Genomic DNA, 23678 nt, shown 5'->3' on the forward strand with positions numbered 1-23678 from the left:
TTTTGTTTCCTTTCCAATCAATTCATTAATAATCTCCCAGGTAGATTTCATATTACATTTTACGAGAATTTCGAACAATGTTAGTTAATTTATTCCGGTATGTGTTATATTTGTTTTTGTTATGAATGGTAGAGTTCGTTTTAAATAAGCCTCATACAATGTATCCCTTGTTTGTATCGATCGTAGAATTGCTTTTTATCCATGGCCTTTTACAACGCTTATTTTCCTTGTTAGCTGATACTAGAGGAAAATATTTCATAATATATCTGTAATTTTTTTAATTAAAATTGTTGTATGTCATTTCTGAATTAAATTCAGATACGTCCAACCATAATTATGTTGCTAGATCACTTTAGAATGATTCAGTATTTCTTTTTTGTACATGTTTCATATAGCTGACTTTTTCATTGTAGTTTCATTATTACATATTACAAAAATCGGCAAATGATCAGATATACCTTGTGAGTCAAAAAAAAGTTTACCCCTCGGCAATTGCTAATTATTTTAAAAATCATCTATGAACAGTATATTATTTTACATCTTATGAACGAGTGTGTTATCCCAAAGCATTTGGTATCATTTTTATGTGGTATATGCTCACGCTTGGATGAACAGGAGGCATTGTTTGCGAGAGTGCAAAAATCGACTTGCGGCAAAGTGATGCCTACAGTATGTATTATGTTCGGATGAGCGGAATGAGAGAATGAATTGAAGGTATTAAATGAAATGCATTCCATTATGCTTTTTGCAGAAGCAAAGTCACACACATCACACACGTGCGCACAAATGTTCATTGATATTTGATATGTGTGGCATGAATAATTTTGTTAGGGATGTTATTTGGATCTGTAAAGACCGAATTAATTCCCAAATCCTAATTGTTGTGTTCAAACTTCACATAAGCAACTTTGGCACAAATAACTGCCAAGTCGATTTTTGCACTCTCACAAACAATGCCTCCTGTTCATCCAAGCGTGAACACATACCACTAAAAATGATACCAAATGATTTGAAATAAAACACTCTTTCATGAGATGTATAATAAGTTACTGTTCATATATGATTTTTAAATGATTAGCAATTTTCTAGGTGTAAACTTCTTTTTGACTCACACTGTATATGTGCAATGTGTAATAATGTTGCTAATCTTAATCCAGGAAGCCTGAAAACGTGGATAATACGACTTTTCAAGGGTTTTATATGACGAGGAATTCATTTACGACACCGGTTTTTTTATTCCATTGTCTTAAATAGCATAATTAGCATAATGAACTAATAAGCATGTGTACAATATATGGACTTCATTGTCATCGTTTATCTATAAAGCCTAAAAATGGTGCAATGCAACATTGTAAATCACTTTTGAAAGACTAATCATTAATTCACGAGAAGATATTCCATGTAGATGTAGTTTAATTAGCTTAATTAGCATAATGATCTAATTAGCATATATGTGCAATATGTAATAATATTGCTAATCTTATTCCAGGAAGGCTGAAAACATGGATAATATGACTTTTCCAGGAATTCTGCCACAAGTTTGAGCTACGTTGGGCTTGGCTTCGGTAAACATAGACAGATCATATTTCGCACTGTTGTATTCAACATCCCTGGCCTATGTACGTACATGTCTCACCACATCATCAATTCCATCACTATCATATGCTTTAACCATCTTGAGTGTGTTTCCGACAGTCTCTCTAAATCCAATGACTGAAGCCCAACCCTCAATGCGTATGATGACCCCGTCATTTCCTCGACATTTCATGAGGTTTGACAACATTGCCTTGCGACCAAGATAACCACCACATTGGACTTGCAATTTGTGAAACTCAATAGAGTCCTTAATAATCGATATTCTACAAATATGCTAATTAGGCTAATTATACTACATCTACATGGAATATCTTCTCATGAATTAATGTGTAGTCTTTCAAAAGGTGATTTACAATGTTGCATTGCACCCTTTTTAGGCTTTATAGATAAACAATGACAATGAAGTCCATATATCGTACATAATTATGCTAAATTAGCTCATTATGCTCTTTGAGACAATTGCGTTACTTAAAAATAAATACTGGTGTCATAAATGAATTCCTCTTCATAGAAAATCCTTGAAAAGTCGTATTATCCATCTTTTCAGGCTTCCTGGATTGAGATTAGCAACATTATTACATATTGCACATATGCTAATTAGATGATTATGCTAATATGGCTCTATACAAAAAGTTGCCTAAGGTTGCCAAGCTGGCAACCAAGCTGAAGTTACTTCAATACCGATCTAGAACACAAATAAAAAAAAACCTTGTACTTATCAACTTTTCCAGGTCATGTTGATTGTATATAGTACCGTCTACTGGACTAAATCCCAACATAATACATGCTGTATCATCACTTTGGCGCAAGTCGATTTTGCACTCTAAAACATTTTGGAACGACATAAGTATGAAATCGCATTCTCCTGAATTAAATTGAACGAGAACAATGGTTTTTTCAATGATTTCGCACGAAATTGAATGAAGTAATATTATGTTGAATGCTAGTTTAATTCAATTCAATTCAATTCAATTCAATTCAATTCATTTTATTCCATTCATCATATAAAAACATACATAATTATAACATTGATATATACAGATAAGTAAAGAACATACAAATAACATAACGAAAGATAAACATAAAATACAAATATATATACGAATGAGGAACCAGCAAGAAAGAACAATTAAGTCTTAGTTAGGGCTGGTCCCTTGTGACATAAAAAGAATTTTAACCTATAACACTTAACACTTTACAGCTAACACCTACCAACTAACACCTAACATCTAACACCTGATTGCACATATATATATATATATATATATAAAAATGATAAAATACTATTCATAAAAACGTAATTTTTTGTATCTCCTTTTAAATGTATTCAGAGTTGGGCTTGGTTTAAGACTAGAAGGTAACTCATTCCATAAAATTGGTCCTTTAAAGAAAATTGAATTTTTAGAGACAGAAGTTTAATTTAGAAAATAAGAGTAAAACGTGAAGAAAGACACTACAGACACTCACTAAAAATCACTACAAATGGAATGAAGACAATGATGGCCCTATCCATCATATAAAGCCGAAAGATTTAACATAAAAAAGGAAGGAAAAAGGCCAATAAATGCTTGATGATAACTTTCACAAGAAAAATATATAAACAAATTATTTACCAAAAAAATCATAGAAATGCCATTATATAAAATAAAAAACGAACGAAATTCGAGGAAAAAAATGTGAGAAGTAAACCCTATGTTTCTAAAAACAGAAGTAATCTCCTAATCATGTTCTAAACATAATGGCCAAAATGCGAAAAAGGCTGCCCTTTTTGGCATGTTTTTCCGAGAACCAATTTGAATACAACAAGGAATCAATCTTCCTGTTAAACTCCGCGATATAGAATGACGAGGCATTTCGAATTGGAACAAAACTCGCTGTTATTTGAAAGTAAAAATAAGGGAATAATTCACCGACATAAAAAAAAACTGAGTGAAAAATGTTCGAAATTGAAGCGCGGTAGCGATTAGCGACCATAATTTGTCAGAAATTGAATTTGTGTTGATGAAATTGAATGATTTATTGACGAAATTGAATGATTTATTGACGAATTCGGACGGGTAAATCAAACCACGCTAGTTTCTCCTCGTTTATCTCAGCGAGCAATGTGTTGCTGTTTATAGTGGATTCACCTTCCACCGGCTAAATTCGTAAAAATCAATAGAGACTGGGAGGTAATACATATCCAGATGATTGATGTCTCAATCAAATTTCCGGGGAATTTCCATCAACTTTTCTCCTAAATTAAAGATAAAAAATGATCTGTTATAGAAAACAATAGACAATCTGGATAAAATGAGTGTCCCTTGGAGTGTCAACGACATTTTTCAAGTGTAGATGATTACATTTTGTCATGTTCATTAAAGAAACCTTAAACTAAATACCGACTAGATGCTCTTCACACGGCTGCTAAGTAATGATCACATGTTGTCAAGTGTAGATGATTACATTGTGTCATATTCATGAAAGAAACCTTAAACTAAATACCGACTAGATGCTCTTCACACGGCTGCTAAGTAATGATCACATGTTGCCAAGTCTAGATGAAAGAAACCTTAAACTAAATACCGACTAGATGCTCTTCACACGTCTGCTAAGTATAATTATCACATGTTGTCAAGTCGAGAGGATTAGATTTTGTCACGCACTTGACTGCTATTGTCTTAATAGACGTTCACACCCCTCTGTGCTATAGCGTTATATAAATTATATCAGCTCACAGAAGAGCCTAAAGATTCCAATATATTTTGTTATATATCGCCATTTATTGTTCAGACTCTTTATATCATCAAATCAGTGCTATTTACATCTTGGGGGTAACGTATGGAGCAGTGCTGTTACTTTGAAAAAGTAATGTCCTAAACACGTTTATAAACGTGGTGCGCACGGGAAGGAAAAAGCAGGGAGAGAAAGTGAGAAACATTAACCTTAATACAGACTAGAAGTTCTTCACACGACTGCTAAGTAATGATCACATGTTTGTCAAGTCTAGATGATTAGACTTTGTCATATTCATTGAAACATACACCTCAATCTCGACTAAATGCTCTCCACATGACTGCTACGTAATGATCACATGTTCCCATAGGTGTTAGGAGGCGGGGGGACTGGGGATAGGAGTGCAGCTCCCACCCCTCTCGGTTTATTAAAGTTCCGATATTCGAGCATCCATCAATTCATATTTTGGTAGCGAGGTGGATAACTAATTCGGGCAGGGAGGTGCCCCAATATATCAATTCAACAAATCTAAGCTAGCGTATCTTGGTGACAGAGTAACACATCGGAGATAGTAATTCAAGAGTGCCTTTTTAAAGAAAGAGAATAGTTTCGGGCAGCGAAATAATGGAATATCCTCATATTAGGGCAGTAATAGCACCTGAATATCCTTATATTCGCCAACGACGTACCCCCAAATCGATTTTATTTTATGTTTATATTTCTATATATATCACCGCACATTTAACATCTAAGGTCACATGGGAGCGGTCATCGTCGCCCGAATAACTTCAATTGACGTCACCATCTTAACATCATGAATAACATGTTCATACAATAAGAATCTATGAAAATGTATTGATGCATAAAGGTAAAATGTCCAACAGAGAATAACAAAATCAGACAGAAATAAAATTTACTTTTTTTGAAAACCATTACAAGATGATTCTCCGTAACAAGATCATCATACTCTGGTAAATAGGTACCAAAACGTTCTCGTATTAGGCAGCGAAGTGTCCTAAAATGTCATTGTGATTTAATTATAATGATTTTGTTTTACATCAAAAAAGTCTCTCTAGCTCTTAAAATTGGCAAACATGGAGATTTATAAAAAAAAAAAATCAGGTAGCGAGATTTCCGAATATATAACTTGTATGTCATAAGAAGTTTACTTTAATGACGAAATTACATTTTTATCATAACAAAACATCTCTTTGCTCACTCGCTCGCATATTTAGAAACAGGATGGATGGTATTCATGCAGGAGGCGTCAGTCCCCCTCCCGAAAATGTGCCAGTACGCCTGTGTGTTACACATCGAGGTTCACGTAGACCCATGTATCTCTAAAGCCTACCATTTAATGACTGATACTGATAATAGAAACAAGAAACAAAGGTTAGTTGGATTGTTTTCTTGATAAAGTGTTTTTTTTTTTTTACTAAATTGTAAAGAATACAACGAATAATCACTCAAAATTCACATTCGTTTGAAGAAGAGATAAATAATGCTCCAAAGCAGTGTCGATGAAGTTTCTCGTATGGATGATAAGCGGGAAAAAAAACTGTGCAAGACTTTGGCGTCTGAAAAGTAAAATTAGCCAACAAGTCCCCGCCGTACACGTAAAATCCCAAGACTTAACAAATTTCAGTCAGAGCCTACAATCTTGTTTCAGTCAAATTAATTACAGTAAATGCCCCCCCAACCCGTTCCACTGTTTATTAATTTGGGCGATTAACGTTTTTATGAGCCCCTACTTGCGAAGAGTTATTTAGCTAGCATGATCAATATATTTGTTAATGTCGATCACATTTGTGATTGACATTTTTATGAGCCCCGCCTATTTTAAATAGTTTAAATAAATCACTCGCATGATCATGATATATCTCCCCCTTCAAATAATAGTAATCGTAGAAATATAGTAAACATTATGTTATGTTTTCACAACATTTGAACATATTAAATAAGGACCTCATTTGATTGACATATTCAAGTATTCAGCAAACTTATTCATAAGCGATTATGGATCACTTTGAAACATTTTGTTTGCAGAATATTTGACACGTCAATGCATTTTGTATACTTTCCACAAATGATAGATGAGAAGAGATACCAGCTATTTGGATAGTTGCCAATTTGAGATAATTACTGTACCTTGGATTGTCAATGACTCTTTGTCCCATCAACATCATTAGCTTTGGCCGTGTTTGTCCCTAGAGTGGTTCACCGAGAGACCGATAACAAACTCTTCACATGCCCAAGATTTTTTGTTCACATGATACTCCAAAGGTTAGACTTGTGACAAGCTGTTAAGTCGATGCGGTCTAAGATATGTCTCTTAATCAACACGAATTCATCAGGAGCTAGATCAAATAAGATTTTAAAGTCTATTTTGAGTCTAGCCAAGCATGTGAACAAAATACCAGTGCGTCTGGTTGAATCGCGCGTTATTCCTGGTTTGGCAAGCTATTAATTGTTATCGCTAATTACACATGGACCACTCCATATTCTAGACGGTGTAAATTGTATAGTCGTCATGCTTTCAGTGCGAGCATGCTCACAACACATATGCCCTTGCATCCCTATTTCTGAAATGGATAACCCCCGCTCGAAGCTGATTACATCACGAATAAGATTATTTCTCCTGCTACAAATTTAAGTTGACAATTGTAACAATAGCTAGTAGCTGATAAGTATTTTGATATAGTTTGCAAGCCGAATCCTTCAAGACATTTCCCCAGGTGATATTGACAAGATCGGGTGTTGTAGCTCTGCTGGAGGTTAACAGTGAGGCAAGGTGCCTCATCAAATCATCAAACAGTACATCACATCTCTTCCTTTTCAGATTGTATTGTCCAAGGTAAACTATTTCATTTGTTCGTATTACTTCCCAGTAATAAAATAATGTACAATACTTTAATTTGATAATTGATTGGCATCTTTTGGGCATTTTGCTTCTCCCAACAAATGTCATTCCGACTCAGGTATCGGTCTCCTAATTCTCTTCTCCGCTTTTGCCGCATTGTGTTAAAATTAGTAATACATCTCCTATCCAATATCCAAGTGCTATAATTACATCAGATATCTGATATATCATCAATATGAAGGATAGTTGTTGTTGTTCTTGTTGTTGAGATTAATGGCGTTTTCATCATCATTGGATGATTTTTGCCAGATAGATTTGATAACTAGTTAACGTACATTGACAAGTCATGGTTATTCGACCACTATTGTTTCAGTATCTGTTCTAATTAAGGGTTATTTTCGTTTGCGTTCTTGTTATATTTTGATGCGCTGTGAAATATTTTTACCATGTAAATTGCTTTTTAATCAGTAATAAATCAACAAAGTTTGATCAGTTTTGTCAGATTCTAGCCAATTCTATTTCTATGACCTAATATTTGAGGGTTTCACATTGGATTTTTATCAAAGTATTTAAGTACTTTCACCTTTTTCCTAAATTTAAATCAAATTTGTTTGAAACAATTTTTTAAATGCATAATGAACATTTTATACATATAGGACTATGCATCTTTATTCCATATATTCCAATAATCTTTTTTTATCGAGCTGTAAAAACTGGCTCGCAACTGTAAATTCCTTTTTGTTTAAATACAAATCAACAATGAGTTAATTTTCAAGGTTTTAATTTTGCCACAAAGTATACAATGGTTCCGTCTCTACACGGTGAATGATGCATATAATGTTCATTGTACCTCAAAAGGTTCGTTGGAAAAATGAAAATTCATATATCATAAAAACGTTATTGGTTCATGTACTTTTAGACCTATATTGTCATGTAAATGATTAAAAAAAATAAACTCGAATTTTAGGTATCCTTTGCAGACATCAGGTGGTGCATTGATATGCTTAAATTGTGCTGAAAATGTTGGAAAAAATATTAGGCTGTAGGTACATCACACCAAGAGAGACAGACAAAAAATGGTCTAAATTTCCTTGGAGGTAAACACACAATTAAAAGTCGAAAATAGATCATCAAAAAACAAAGCAATATCTTTTTAGATAATTAGTTTCTGCATGAAATTATCTTAACTTATTGTTAATGGTGAAAGGTTTCAGAACTAAAACCATGCCGTCATGCTCCGTTTATAAAATACCTATTTCTAAAATGCTAGAGAAAATGAGTACAAGAAAAGATCTCTAGATATCATCTTCTCAATTCTGATTTGTTTTTCTTTGTTTTACAGCTAATAAAATTGTCATGTTTGGAAGAGTGCGAAATCCTAAATATTCAAAAAGCTTAGTACTGTGGCGCTTCTGGCTAAAAGAAAAGCTAACTGTAAATTGTTATTAAGTATGATTTTATCTGTAATATCACATATGAATGCGTTCGTTAGCATAAACTTATGCAAAATAATAAGTAAGAAATTTACTGGGTTGTATATAATTACAGTCGTAGCTTCTTTTGCAACATGCTTTTATGAAAATAACTAAATATCATCCTAGAAAGATAAATTAATTCATAATAAGAATGCATCCACTTTGGCATTCCTAAAAAAAAAAAAATCCCTCAAGTCTCTTTTCGAATATAGAGTAATGGATTATTTAACGATAGAGCATTACTAAACTACAAATATATGCACGGTCTACCGCTTTGTGAGAGTTGGCAAAAATATAAAGTATCAATCATTATTGCTTTTAGAATGTTTAGCTTGGTAATTTTCAGTACTTGGTAGTGTCGGGTTTGCCACCATTTACCATTGCAATTTGGATGTTGACACTATCCAATCTTGGAGCAATTGTTATATATTTGGCAATGCATTTACAAAATGTATTGTTTAATGTTGACCATAAAGTTGGAATAATTTTTCCTAATCTTTTTACACGAAATGATTGTGACATTCTATATTTCTATTGATAGATAAAGTAGATATATTTGCAGAACTTAATTGAACAATCTAAAGAGTCATAAAGATCGATTAATAAAGTTCTGAGAAGATATAAACTCTACCTATCAAGAATGAACAGTATTGTGACAGTCATTTCATGAAAAGAGATTGGGAAAAAATATTCCAACATTATGGGCAACATTAAACAATACATTTTGTAAATGCATTGCCAAATATATAACAATTGCTCCAAGATTGGATAGTGTCAACATCCAAACATATCATCTAGAGTTAGAAACTAATAATTAAGACAATGAGTTGATGTATGTATCATTTAGATGATTGATATTCTATAGTGGCTGAAAGCATATACTTGTTACACACCAGGGGGCAACCTGCTACGTTGACCTTAAAGTTTTATGTTCGAAATACCGAACTTGGAGGACAACTTTTATTACACAGCATAGCTTTTGCAGTTGATTTTACGGTTCGCCATATGCGGCCAAATGACCAGCAATCCACCATAAAATGCTTAAAGTGCATGTTTGATTAGAGGAAATTCTGTATTTCCTATGCACAGTCTTATATTTTTTGCTGAACGACAAGTTCAACTAGTGCTTGGGCCGATTCCTACGTGAACGACACGGAAAGTGAAAACCGTCATTTTATATCATTACATCTACAGAAACTCCCTTCATTCAAAATGTCTCACTATTATGCTGGAGATTCGACGGTAATATGGATAGTCGTCATAAGCTTCATCGTCGCCTTCGTGCTAGCCATGGGCCTCGGAGCCAACGATGTCGCCAATTCCTTCGGTACTTCAGTCGGCGCTGGGGTTCTGACGCTCTACCAAGCGTGCGTGGTGGCCGCCATCTTTGAAACGGCTGGCGCCATATTGCTTGGGTACAGGGTGTCGGATACCATTCGGAAAGGCATCTTCGATCCCCTTCTCTACAATGGCCGTGATGAGCTACTTCTCATAGGAAACCTGTGTGCTTTGTCAGGTGAGAGTTTATTTTGTTTGAGTACAGAGAGAACATACGTCAGTAAATTGAGTCATGTATCCTAATTAAGCCGATTAAGTAAAAATGGAAACATCACATGCTGATGTTAGCATGAAAACCAGACAATTAAAACTTTCCTTAAAACAGATTTCTATGGTTAATGCAAGGATGCCTCTAGCCTATAATCTCGCCGTATCAGACGTTCTGCTTAAGGTTAGTCTAGCAGCAAAGAAAAAAGCTCGGCACTCCGCCTAGATTATAGGCTAGGATGCCTCTAGATAAATGACATAATGATAAAGTTCAAAAATAAAGCAAAAATAAATGAGTGATGGAAATATCTATCAATACGTGCAGAAGTGTGTACTTATTTCTTTTTGTTCTGTTAAATGTTATCATGAAGTACGATCTAGTAAGCCTTTTATTCATTTGTTTGTTTGTTTTTCCTTTTTCTAAAATTACAATTAAAAGGAGCGTGCTACACGACTTTTTGAATATCTAATGAATCGTTCTTTATGTTGCAGTTGACGAGCCGTGCTAAAAACCCACAACACATTACTTTTTGCATTTATTCTAAATTTTCTAAAATATATTTTCCGTCTTTTACGTTTCATAACACTTTGTTTGCTACAATGAGAGCCCCCTGGTGCAATATACGCTGCAAAAATGTCAAATTTGAACGAATATTTCTAATGCTTTAAAAGTGATGATTTCAAACTCATTTCATTGATGCAATTGGCATGTCTAGCGCTGATAAGGGCTACAAAGTAAGGATATACAATTATTGAACGTGTCAAAATATATCTTAAAGACCGTCAATACTACTGGGCCAGAAGGGATTAGACCACACAGCGAGGCCACTGACAGGTGGCTATCTCATTAACTCAGTTCTCAACTAACATAAGCAAAAGAGGATCATGGGGGACCAACAGGCACCGATTGGGGAAGTTTTCTATATAGAGGGAGCAAGTAGCTACAAGTAGGACAATGGGGCTTTAAGTATATTTAGGTGAGGTATGCTCGACTCACATTTGATGTTTCTATGTTGACGGTCCCCCATATTCAAAATGTAGTGATGATTGTTTTAAAGGGAATTTGATAATTGCCTCATTAATAGGCACAGATAATTTGTTACACATCTTGTTTGTGATCATGATTAAGAAAATGTATTCTGAAATCATGACTTTCTTATTCAATAATTTGAAAGTTACGGATATCAACGAATTTCATATCCAGTTAGCAACTCTAGCTTTAAACTCTTTTTTTTTAATGCAGCTCCCGATTCTTGTCCCATGGTGAAATACTTAATATTCATTGAGAATTGAGACCCCCAAAATACATAAAATTTCATATTTTTTCTTTAACGACAGCTTCCGGTATATGGCTCTTTACTGCCACTATCCTCAGTGTACCAGTTTCTGCTACACACAGCATTGTTGGTGCAACACTGGGCTTCCATATGGTGGTCTACGGAGGGGTTGGAGTCAACTGGAACACTGTTGTTGCCATTGGTGAGACATTAATCTACATTTCCCACTCTGCATCCAGTAGTAGTAAATGGATACCTGGAAGATATTTCTGCCATTAATTCGCTAGATCCAGACCCCTTGAAAATCGCTTGGGATGGATTTGAGCACACAATACATGTAGATATTATTATTAAAATCATAATTCTTGCTCTCATTATATTATCATTAAAATCATTATTCCTATTCTTCTTATTTGCCTTCATTACTTCTTAGGTGCAAGGTAAAGTACGAATTTGTCTGATGGAACATGTTTTGTAGACCAGTCTCTCCATCTCTTCTCATAGTTTTCTATGATCGTTGGGATATATATATATATATATATATATATATATATTTCGGAGACAATAGCTTAAAGGTAAAGACCAGTTTTGGAAACGCCTCCATTTTAAAAAATGAAATGGAAGCTCTTATTACCAATCATGTGAAAAAATATGTTTTGACTAATACGTGATGATACAAATGTTGCTGGAAAACCGCCCACTAATGTACATTGCATGTAACTTTACCAAGACTGGGCCAATTTTCTTATCATTTTGGTGATTCCAGAAACCTTGCAGTACACACCAATACTATATGCTAGATGATCAACCTATTCTGATCGATTCCACAACGTTTCCTTCACAATGTAATTGCATGACCAGAACTGGTCTATACCTTTAATAACGCGGTACCAGTGTGTGGTGTATACCAAAGTGTAAGTATACACCCACACGCGCAGAACGCACACAACCACACCCCTACCCACCTAACACGTACACGCATGCACACATTATGATGAGAGATTACCGTCTTGTAAATACAGCTATTCAAAAGAAAGAAAATTTCCAAAACGTGTTTTGCATTTTTTTCCTGTACAGAATATTTATGTTTACATAGGCTTTGAATGTAGGAACATAAACAATATGTTATGTTTTCATATTTAGATTTTTTATCAATTAGGACATGAATAAACAACAAATGATAGCGGCCTACGTGAGCAATTAATGATAAATGAATTATTAATGTTGAAGATACCATGAAGTGCCCTCCATATGACTTGCATGTGATTACCATGCATTGGGAAAGACAAATCACCTGTAGGATCTTTATCAGTTGCGTATTAAGTACCCATATCGAACCGTTGTAGACGCACTGTTGTTAATCAGTAATTAATCCTTCTTACCGGGTCTGGTTGATAAATTCACCAACATTTTGTTTAATCTGACTGATAAAACCAGTGTATCCATTGTTCCTCGACCAACTTTACGGGTCACGCAAGTCAATGGGCTGTGAGTTATCCCCCTAAAAATTGTATGATGTAAGAAGTACAAATGAACTGTGAATGACAATCGAAACCATAGCATAGGCGTTCGGGGGACATAATTTATTTTTATAAAAAAAAATGCCACTATGGTGTCAAATAAGGTGGTTCCTTCTTGTAGTATTTGGTAGTTTCATTAAAACTTGCCAAGTGATTCCAATGCTTATGATGACGGACACCGTTATCGTCATGCTTAGCTAGGGCAGAGTGGACTTAGCTCGATAATATTTCAATCCCATTTTAATGTTCTTCGACCAGTTCAAAATTAAGCTTGCAAGCTCTTACATTCAAATCATAGTTTGTTGTTTTGGGTGGTTTGTGTGACTCCACAGACATAACATGCCTAAAACTATTATTTGTTATCATAAAAATTATGATAAGCATAATCGATAATATGAATTCAAATCGGTGATAGTTCTTCTATCCGAAAATCCGCTAGGAAGCAATATTTGCCGCCGCACCTTTGCCTTCCGAAACGTTGATATATTGAACATAAAACCATGTAAACCACTTTTAAATATCATTATTTCATCCTCTTTCAAAATATTGGTCTATGACGTCCTGGGGGAGGGGTTGGGGTTGGCGCGTAAAGGTAGACACACAGTCAAGGTTTAACCTAGTTTATACCGCCACCTTGTACGTGAAGCACATAACATCGTGCAAAGATCATACATCTGGTAATCAGCTAAGAAAAGTTAAAGGCCGATTTGATGAAGACACCATTTTATCCCTGTCACACCAAAAAAACCGACAGCAAACTGACAGCAGGCCGAAAACAAAATGACACTGTCTCCTATGGCCATGAGCCGGTCAATTTGGAGTCGGTTTTGGCGGTGCAGGTATTACCACTAGTAAACACTTATTTCCGTATCTGTCTTGGTATGATTAAGCATTCTGAAATCGGCCTGGTTTCAGGCACAGACTTTGGACGCTTCCCGACATTGTTTTCAAGGCTTTTAAAAAAGTGACTTCTTAAAAATTTAACCAATATCTAGTTCACTTATCTGATTAACATCCTTCTCTAGGATGATTTGTTTTTGCCAGTGAAATAGTCAGATATTAAAATCGAGATGTGATCTACTTAACCATATATGAATATGTATATTATTACGCTTTAGAAGATATATGAAATAAATCTTCTTTGAAGTGCATTACGAACGAAACTGCTTCTGCTATGGGTATTAACATGTTTCCCAAAAAATGAAAGATTCGTTTATGATCTGCAGAGAAGTGTCAAGTTTCTGCTCACGATACACTAACATTAACATTTTTTCTTCTTCTGTGTTAGTATGATCAGAATTAGTTGAAATTTAGTGGTTTTCTCTATTGATTTTGTGAACGGAAATGTTGTTGTATTGGATTTATTCTCAACAATGGCGGAGTATGATTCCACCCATTGAAGGGGCACTGGAATCAGGCACGGATCCATAGGAGTAACTCATTATTTAGCATCCATCGTAAAATCCCAGTACAAGTTAATGTGCCAAAATCCGATTATTATACAAAATTGTTTCTTTTTGTGGTCTCTTTTCCAGTAATCTCATGGTTCGTGTCACCCGTGCTGTCTGGTTTCATCTCATCGTGTATCTACGGTCTCCTCTATTTCTCCGTCATAAAAAGGGTAATTAAGTGCTCTTAATGCGATATTGTTCCGTTTTTTTACTAATTCAGTAAGACGCAACAGTGGGTCAAAAGTCGCGTTTAACAAAAGGAAAACTTGGACATCAGACCAACTTCCTCTGTGTAACTTCAGTTATACCGCCAAAGCGGTCGAATCTTGTAAAGCCTTTTTTTCAATGGCGATCTGTTGTCGGTCTTGTGACTGGGATGTTAAACCCAATTTTGATCATAATCCTTAACCCACAGCTGGGTTGGAATTATTTAATTTGTGACGTGATAGGGCAGCGGGTCAAAAATATTCACCGGAAGAATTTAACATATAATGACACGAACTATAAAACGGTAATCGATGTCTGGTTTAGCTAACGTGGCAGCTAAGACATAAGATAATCGCATATAATGTCGATTTCATTTTCCGTATTGCCACTTTGAATACTCCTAGACCTATTATTGCTATGATACCTAAATTTAGGTAAGTCAGTTGTTTGGTATAACCTGTTTTATTTTTTTTACAGGACGACCCTCTGAAGTGGGGTATATACACTGTTCCGATGTGGTACTTCTTCCTCATCTTTATCAATTTCTTCTCCATCTTCTACGGATCATCAGTATGTAAGTTTGTGCAAGGATTACTATCATGGAGATGCGATTGAAGATGATTATAGAATTGTAGAATTGGCTCAGGCTTAAAGTAAACCCAATAACCCTACTAATTCTGAGAGATTTATTATATTCTTGCTCATCAAACTACAATATTCCCGACCAAAGTGTATGCGAGAGGCATAGAGCAAAAATATGTACAGTTTCTAAAAACAACATGGGCAGCGCCATTTTCTTGATAACATGATGTACTATGTGAAGTCGTTTATCAAGTAATTGTATTCAGATTTATGGATGCTTCCTTCCCCGATGTGGGTGGTGATGAAGCGTTTCATTCACCTGCTATTTTCATTCACCTGCTATTATCTTTTATACTAAAATTACCGGAACGCAAATTTAATAAATAAGTTGGTGCTTTTCTAGGATGAAGGTTTCTCATAAATGAAATAGATTTGTCAACTGCTAAATTTTACTATTTTAAAGTTAATTAGTTACAATTGTTTCCCTGTTATATATTTTTCACCAAATATAATTTCAATCTTCCTAGCTATGATTTGTCCTGATTGAAAAGTAAGGATTTTTTTTATTGTTTAAAAAGTCTTTACAACTAAAGCTTGGTGCATGATACATGTACACCTTCAACTGGTACGTCACATATTCAAGTAATTGGCTGCGCCCATTTCATGCTAAAAGGCATCACATCATGCCAAGAATATCTTTGTTTATATATCTCTTTTTTTTGTCCATTTTTGTAAGGAATATTGTACATCAAAAGGCAGGAGTACATCTCATTTTTTCAGAATACCTTCACTTTTTCTTTAGGGTGAGGTTTCCTTTAACTTACTCTTTATACCTCCGAAAATACCCCCTTTATATTCGCCACAATGCACAATAGTATTGTTAGTCTTGTCGATCCGAACAGGACAGTTAAATTAACCCCCTGCTGCTTCAAATTCTACTATTACTACGACTACTGCTGCTTCTAATTCTACTATTACTACGACTACTGCTGCTTCTAATTCTACTATTACTACGACTACTGCTGCTTCTCTTACTACTGCTACTACTAATTATGCTGCTGCTGCTACTACTACTACTACTACTTGTATTACTACTAATTTGTTTACTGATAATAAAAAAACAACTGCTGCTACCTCTCCTACCACCATCACCACCACAACAAGCCTACTGATGTTGCTACTCCTACTATCACCACTCGCGCCTATACTATTACAACTTCTTCTTCTACTACTACTACTACTACTACTACTATTGCTACTACTACTACTACTACTATTGCTACTACTACTGCTATTACTACTACTACTACTACTACTACTACTACTACTACTACTACTACTACTACTAATACTGCTTCTACCCCTCTTGCTACAACCACGACTATTATTATTATTATTATTATTTATTCGGCAAAGGAAAACATTACATATCAGTGTACACAATACAAAATAAGACATAATTATCAACCATTGGAACGCCAGGGACAGAAAAAGTTAACTAAATTACTGTGGCATAAAGCCTCCTGTCCCAATTCCAATGGATGATTTACATAAAACAGAAATAAGAAGTTTAGCCTTGGGTTACCTTCAAAGTTGAAAAGTAATTAGGGCCTATTAAACAATTATAAGTGATGTAATTAAATGCAAGATGCGGTATCATTATTTCAGATACATTATATAATATTAATCAATTACAAACAAATGTATAGGCTAATTAACATTTGACACATTCAATAAGTGTAGGAGATGTTGCTGTATAGGGCAACATATTAAAATATAAAATAGCATATTAAATAGCATATTATAACCGTATCTCCCCTGACAGCAAGGAATAGAAGATACTATAGAAAATGAAAGGAAACTAAAAGAGACAAAGGGGGAGAGAGAGAGAGAGAGAGAGAGCAAAAAGAGAGGGAAAAGTAAAGCAAACAGAGAGGAGAGAAGTACATATTTATCAGTGATACATTTTCTTGAAATCAAAATTACAGTGTATATTTAGGCCTGTACCATAACAGGATTCGACATGACCACACAATCCCAATATATATATATCCCATTCAAGGTTACAAATATTCATAACACTGACCTATACCAAAAGATAAAATTCCAATGAAATATATATAACCCATTAAAGATACAGGTTACAAATATCTATAATACTGACCTATACCCATGATACCGGAAGAACAGTTCCATAACAAAAGAACATCGTTATTTTGCAATTATAAACACGTGCGTGTTAACAATATAATAAGCGGACTACTAATACAATTATAAATACTGTACCAAAATCATATCATTATTTCGTTTGAGGAAATTAAATATTTGAATATATTTTATACTCTAGTGTTCGGATTTGATGAGCTTTGGATTGTGATGGTCATCTCAATCGGTGGTGGACTAGTTGTCGCTGGATTTGGATTCTTCTTCATCATACCTTGGATTAAAAAGAGAGTTTATAGTAAGTTTGTAATACAATTGTTTGCTTTTCATGAAAGTTCCAACAAAAATATTCTTAAACAGTCATATATATGTAATTTGTTGGTGAAACTGTCATCGCAGATTAAACGATCGCGTGCTTAACATATTGAATATAAACAGTTAAAAAAGAAGCCAACAGTTTTACCTTAAAAACACAGAAAGACGGAGAGGAAAAAAGGGACGATTATAATAAAAATATTCCTAAAAGACATTCCCATCAAAGCGCAGTTTAAACAGTGCATTAATATGTTATAATGAATATTAATTACTCAACTTGAACTCTTGCATATTCTGTATCTCCATTATGTAACATAAAAGGTTAAATAAGTAGCGGTGTGTATTTCCTATTTGCCGCGGAGGTTTTTCATTATTCCATGTTTCCCTATAACTTACACTTAATAAATAATTAACAATTAAATTCAACAAATATTTTATTAATCTAATGAATAATCAGTCAATAATATTAATACCCCCTTCAAATACAGAGATTTTTCTTACGAGTCCTTTCGGATCGCATAAATTGACGGATCTTTCACGGATCCTTACGATTTGGCCACTTTTACGACATGTTTAAGAGTTATTACGAGCTGTTTAAGGCGAAAGTCTACGATTTGTTACGAGTTGTCCCGGATAACTACGAGCAACTAACGTGTTAGTTACGACCTGTTTACGTGTTGTTACGAATAGTTATGAGTAAGTTACGAGTATTTCGAGTCCTTACAATTTTTAGCCAAAAAATTACAACTGAAAATGAAGTGTTCGAATTTGCAGTTTTTATACCTTTCCCCAAATCGTAAACAGTTCGTAAGCAAACGTAAAGTATACGTATCTATTCGATAAGTACTCGTAACTACACGTAACGTGCTCGTAATAACCCGTAACAATCTGTAAAGCCACGTAAAATGACCCGAATGAAATGGTAAACACACGTAAGCACTCGTAATAATCCGTAAATAAATCGTAAACTAACCGTAAAGAATCGTTACAAAATTCTGTTACGAGTCATTTACGGATTCTTGCGAGCAGTTTACGGATGGTTACGTGTTGTTGCGAGCGATTTACGGATGGTAATGAATTGTTACGAGCTATTTACGGACAATCAATCCGTGGACAATCGTAAGAAGATTTAAGACATGTCAAAAAATTTGCCTCTCCTTTCACGATCCTTAAGAGCGTCTACGAGTTGTTGCAAGTTGTGACGATTTATTTACGGATACCAGCGAGTTATTTACGGATGCTTGCGATTGACTACGAGTTGGCGATCCGTACGGACTCGCAAGAAAAATCCGTGTTTGTGAAGGGGGTATAATCAATCAGTTTATTAATTGATAAACAAATAATAATACAAAAATAAAGACTCTATGATCGTTCTATCAAATTTTGTTGTAGAATTAAAAAAACAGGAGAAACTAGAAAAAGCAGAGGAAGGACACACACAGATTGATCAAGAACAAGAGACTGAATTAAAAGGTGAGATATTGATATTTAAGTGTTTTTTCCCCCTTTTTTTTCCTTCTTCTTACGGGGTAAGATAATATTATATTAATGTAAGAGCTGTTCACCTGCAACATTGACGTCCTTTCTATACTTTTAACTACTAGGTTTACCCAATGCCCACAACGCTGGTGATGCCGCCTCACTAGAGAAGAAAAACCCTGACGATCCAGACGCCATTTTGGTTCCCGAACCCCCGATGACTAATGGCATAGGCAACGGAATGACCAGTGGAATGACCAATGGAATGTCCACTGGAATGTCCAATGGAATGGGCAACGGAGGTAAGAATATTACCAATAGATCTTAGATTTAGAAATTCTTAAGCCTTGCTCAGATATGAAATGTTGAATCCAATGTGTATTTTTTTATGATGACTTAAGAGTTTAATACGCCTCATATTCCTGTATCTTATAATACAAGAGTTCAGTGAATACGTGTAGGTGCTGTGTTGGAACTTACATGGTGCATTACAAATGTATACTAGTATTGCCTTGTATCCTCTGAAAAAAGGCGCTATATAAGTCAAATTATTATCATTATTACTATCGTATAGATTCGTATTAAGTAATGGTGACTCGTAGTCGAGTGGTTGAAGCACTTGACTTTAAATTTTGAAGGTCGTGGTTCGATCCCCGACACTGCACTAATGCCCTTTGGCAAGGCATAAGTCTACAATTCCCGCTCAATACCCAACATAGAAATGGGGACCCGGTAGGAGGACGAAAGCATTTGTATTAGTAATTGCCTATGCCCCCACGGTGACCATATTTAGGAATACTCCCCAGGGAGTGGAGATGGTGCACATTGAGCGTGAATGAATTCGATTATATACGAGGGTATTAATATTTGTAAAGCGCTTTAGAGATGGTATTCCGTATTTAATAAGCGCTATATCAATCCCAATTTGTATTCACAGCTGTGCCAGACTACGACAGAGCAATAATGGTCGAGATGACTGTAAATGACGAAGGCGAGGGTAACTCTGATAAATGGCTGGTTAAGAAGGGATCCAAGGAATGGGACTCCGTCAAAGACACGACAGAGGTTCGGGCCATCTGCTCTCCGTTGCAGGTGGTATCCGCCTGCTTTGCCGCTTTCTCACACGGAGGAAATGATGTCAGGTAGGCTGCGATTTAGTTAGATGTAGCCTTGATTACGGATACAACCCACAAAACTGACAATATCTGTGTTTTAGGCCGAGTGCGACAGCCCACGATAATGATATATCTTGGGGTCTTTTTTCTAAAAGTTCGCGAGATCGAGACCATTATTTCCGATCTCGGGTGCTGTGGTCTTGTGGGAATTCGGTCCCGTGACTTCAGGTTTACTGTGATGTCCCCTTAGTATCTAGTAATGACCGAATGTTAAAGTTCCACAAACTTCGTATCACATGTTATTCTCCATATTAATTGACCCAATCTATCCATCCTTCTCTTTGGACAGCTTCCCTTTCTTCTTCTTTCTTCCTTAGCTTTGCAGCCAATCTCATCAATTCCTTTGTATGTATGTATTGTATTCATCAAATCACTGGCAATGATAGTTCAGTCTAGCGCGCGCTAGATGTGCTCCAGTGGCACGCCGTTTTGGCTCGCCATGGCTCGCTGTTGGGCGGACCGAAACGACGTTGTACCTTCCACACCGCAGAGATAGCGCGGTCTAGCGCGCGCTAGACCGCGCTATCTCTACCGGTGTGAACAGGCTCTAGGAGCTGTTAAGGCTCTCTTCCTTGCATCTTCCATTTGCCTAATGTTCTTTTGTTTACCACCTGTGTCTTTCCGCCATCCATAGTTTCTATTACACGATTTTATTATCATTTTCTTTTTCTCTCTCTTCACCATGTTTAATCACTAAACGACTTTATCATCATTTAAAAAAAAAATATACTTACAGCAACGCCATCGGTCCCCTGATCAGTATCTGGACCATCTTTACCACCGGTTCTGTAGACCAGGAGACCCTTACCCCTATCTGGATCCTACTCTACGGAGGTGTAGGCATCTCACTGGGTCTCTTCCTATTCGGCCGTCGCGTTATCAAGACAATCGGAGAAGATCTCACCCCAATGACCCCGTCCAGGTTAGTTGATCAAAGATGGTCGCAAAGAATATAGGAAAGAATTGACATTTTGAAGAATACGCCGGCAATGTGATGGTTTTAATGATGATGGCCGATGACGTTGTCAATAAAATATCGAGCGGGGGATCCAAATCTTAAAGCTAAAGTGATAAAATATAGTAACAGAGGTCGTGATATTATGTTTAAAATTCGTTTTCTCTCCTTGTGATTGCGTAAGATGTGGAAAAGAGAGAGAGAGAGAGAGAGAGGATGTGAGAGAGAGAGAGAGAGAGAGAGAGAGGGGTGTGAGATCTATTCAACATCATCAGATTTTTGTTTGTTGACAGTTAAATTGAATATGTGTGCAAAAGAGGTAGCTGTAAAGTGTATTTCTACACGCTCATCTTCAATGTACATCTCTCATCACATTCTTCTTTCAGTGGCTTCTGTGTCGAGCTTGGGTCTGCCTCCACGGTACTCTTAGCATCCAACCTAGGCATCCCTATCTCCACCACCCATTGTCAAGTTGGCTCCGTCTGCGGCGTGGGCTGGCTGAGGACGCGTAAGGCTGTTGACTGGCCTCTGTTCTCAGGGATCTTCTTTGCCTGGGTGGTGACCCTTCCAGCTACCATGATGCTTAGTTCAGGTCTCATGGGATTCCTGCAGCACGTCGTTCCCGGGGGTTGCGAACTGGTTCCCATCCCACTGGACAATTCCACCGCAATGGCAACTACTCTGGGATTGGTGTAAAGAAACGCATTTTTTTATGCTGATTGTAGATCTGGTTGGAAGGAACAATCCGACAATGCATGGTGTCTCACTGGTGGAGCAGTGGTCTCGTAACTGCAAGGCAACGGGTCCGAAAACAATTTGGTGCCGTTGCGTCTTTTGCTAATAAATGCATGGATCTTCAACTGCCAAGTACCCTAGAAGAGGATTTAAAGTTATAAGTCCCCTGATACTTACCGATCTACAATCATCGGGTAAATCAAATCATCATCAAATACATTTATAGATCAGACCAGATCACTCCCTGTAAACGCCAGAATCAATAACTGCCCTTAGTATTGGAACTTTCAGATACACAGAAATCTTTAAAAGCTGCATACTAAAGACCTGTGATGTGCAGTTGAGGAATCACTAATTAAACTCCTGGCATTAACATCAAGTGATTTGATGTATATTATTTTAGAAAATTGATTGGATGCTATCACATATATGTACATGTCGTTATATGCCATCATTAAGTAATTTGATTTGGACTTTAGGTTTTTTTTTTGGAACAGGGTATCTAATTTATGTACATGCCTTCTTTGTGTAAAAGTCCACTTAAAATGATGTGATGATCTTATTGTTAAAACAGATTAAAACATATTATAAGAGAAAATACGTCGACAGAGGTTTATAAAGCAATTTATTATCGATTGCTAGACTGATGAAGATTGTTTAATGTCCAAAATACCAGACATGAAATGAGCAGTTTTTCGTATTAAAACAAAACGATCATGCACACAGAACAAGGGGGTGAGGGCGCATGATATACATGTACTTTCTAGTGACCAAATGAAATTGAACATGCAAAACCTTCATGTGAATTCGAGTCACTAATGAAGAAGAGTCTTGCGAAATCTTAATCTGTTGACACGTTAAAAAGAAAACTTAGAATAGGTATAAGTTCAGACGGAGGCAAGTAACCCTGGGGGTAAAGGTCGGTGTTAAGAGCTAGTCGGGGTAAATATGGTGAGGTTGGTGTAAAGGTGACCGTCTGAACGATGATCGTGTTAGCTACGCCTACCTTTACCCCGACCTATTTACTCCCGGATTTTTCCAGGAGTAATCCGCTAACACGACTGGAGGGTAGCGTAAGTTGACCGTGTGGATGCTCTCACTCACACCCGGGAGTATCCGTGACCTTTGACGAGCCATCTATACACAGAGTTTGGCCAACTTGGTTTCACTGGGTCACATCATGGCGTATATTCTTTTGTTTTGTGCTTGTCCAACGAAGCAGTAGTCGACATATTTCGTCCAACGCTGGTCGGTTGAAGGTCGTGTTAACTTAATCTTGGCAAGTTGGTCCGAGTAAGAGCGTGCGGACAACTAATGGTGTCAGTGAAATATACATGAGGTATCTACTGCTGCAGGGGTTGCCTTACGCCGACTAGCAAAATGCCGTCTGAATAAGACTATTACCTAGTAGAAAGTCGATTGCTTGTGACAATAGACTTGTATAGAAAAAAAAAGAGGATATATGAATTAAAGTTGAAAACCGAATACCGAGGAATTTTTTGAATCGACTGAGATGATCTAGTTTGCTAGACTCTTGTACAACTAATGTAAAATATCCTAAGAGGCTAAAGAATTTATTTCATCACTTAAAACAATTTGTTATAAACTCCTATAAATTTTTGAACGAA

At 36.0% G+C, this 23678-nt stretch overlaps 1 protein-coding gene across 1 annotated transcript; it reads left to right on the top strand.

Annotated features, from left to right (window-relative positions):
- Nucleotides 1–6948: 6948 nt before the first annotated feature.
- On the top strand, nt 6949–23457 carry LOC588010 (sodium-dependent phosphate transporter 2). Its single transcript, XM_030974622.1, has 11 exons — nt 6949–7165; nt 9841–10162; nt 11530–11670; nt 14524–14609; nt 15124–15220; nt 17576–17689; nt 19099–19179; nt 19311–19487; nt 20123–20327; nt 21097–21282; nt 21702–23457. The coding sequence occupies exons 2-11, from the start codon at nt 9859–9861 to the stop codon at nt 22009–22011; spliced, it is 1701 nt and encodes a 566-aa protein (XP_030830482.1). The 5' UTR covers nt 6949–7165; nt 9841–9858; the 3' UTR covers nt 22012–23457.
- Nucleotides 23458–23678: the final 221 nt, after the last annotated feature.

Source organism: Strongylocentrotus purpuratus, unplaced genomic scaffold (genome assembly GCF_000002235.5).
Source record: "Strongylocentrotus purpuratus isolate Spur 01 unplaced genomic scaffold, Spur_5.0 spur5_scaffold_7, whole genome shotgun sequence".
Taxonomy (NCBI): Eukaryota; Metazoa; Echinodermata; class Echinoidea; order Camarodonta; family Strongylocentrotidae; genus Strongylocentrotus; species Strongylocentrotus purpuratus.

Coding starts and splice junctions, on each gene's coding strand:
- LOC588010 (XM_030974622.1), top strand. CDS start 9,859: ATGTCTCACTATTATGCTGGAGATTCGACGGTAATATGGATAGTCGTC. Junction 10,163..11,529: donor AAACCTGTGTGCTTTGTCAG/GTGAGAGTTTAT, acceptor CTTTAACGACAG/CTTCCGGTATATGGCTCTTT. Junction 14,610..15,123: donor ATTTCTCCGTCATAAAAAGG/GTAATTAAGTGC, acceptor TTTTTTTTACAG/GACGACCCTCTGAAGTGGGG.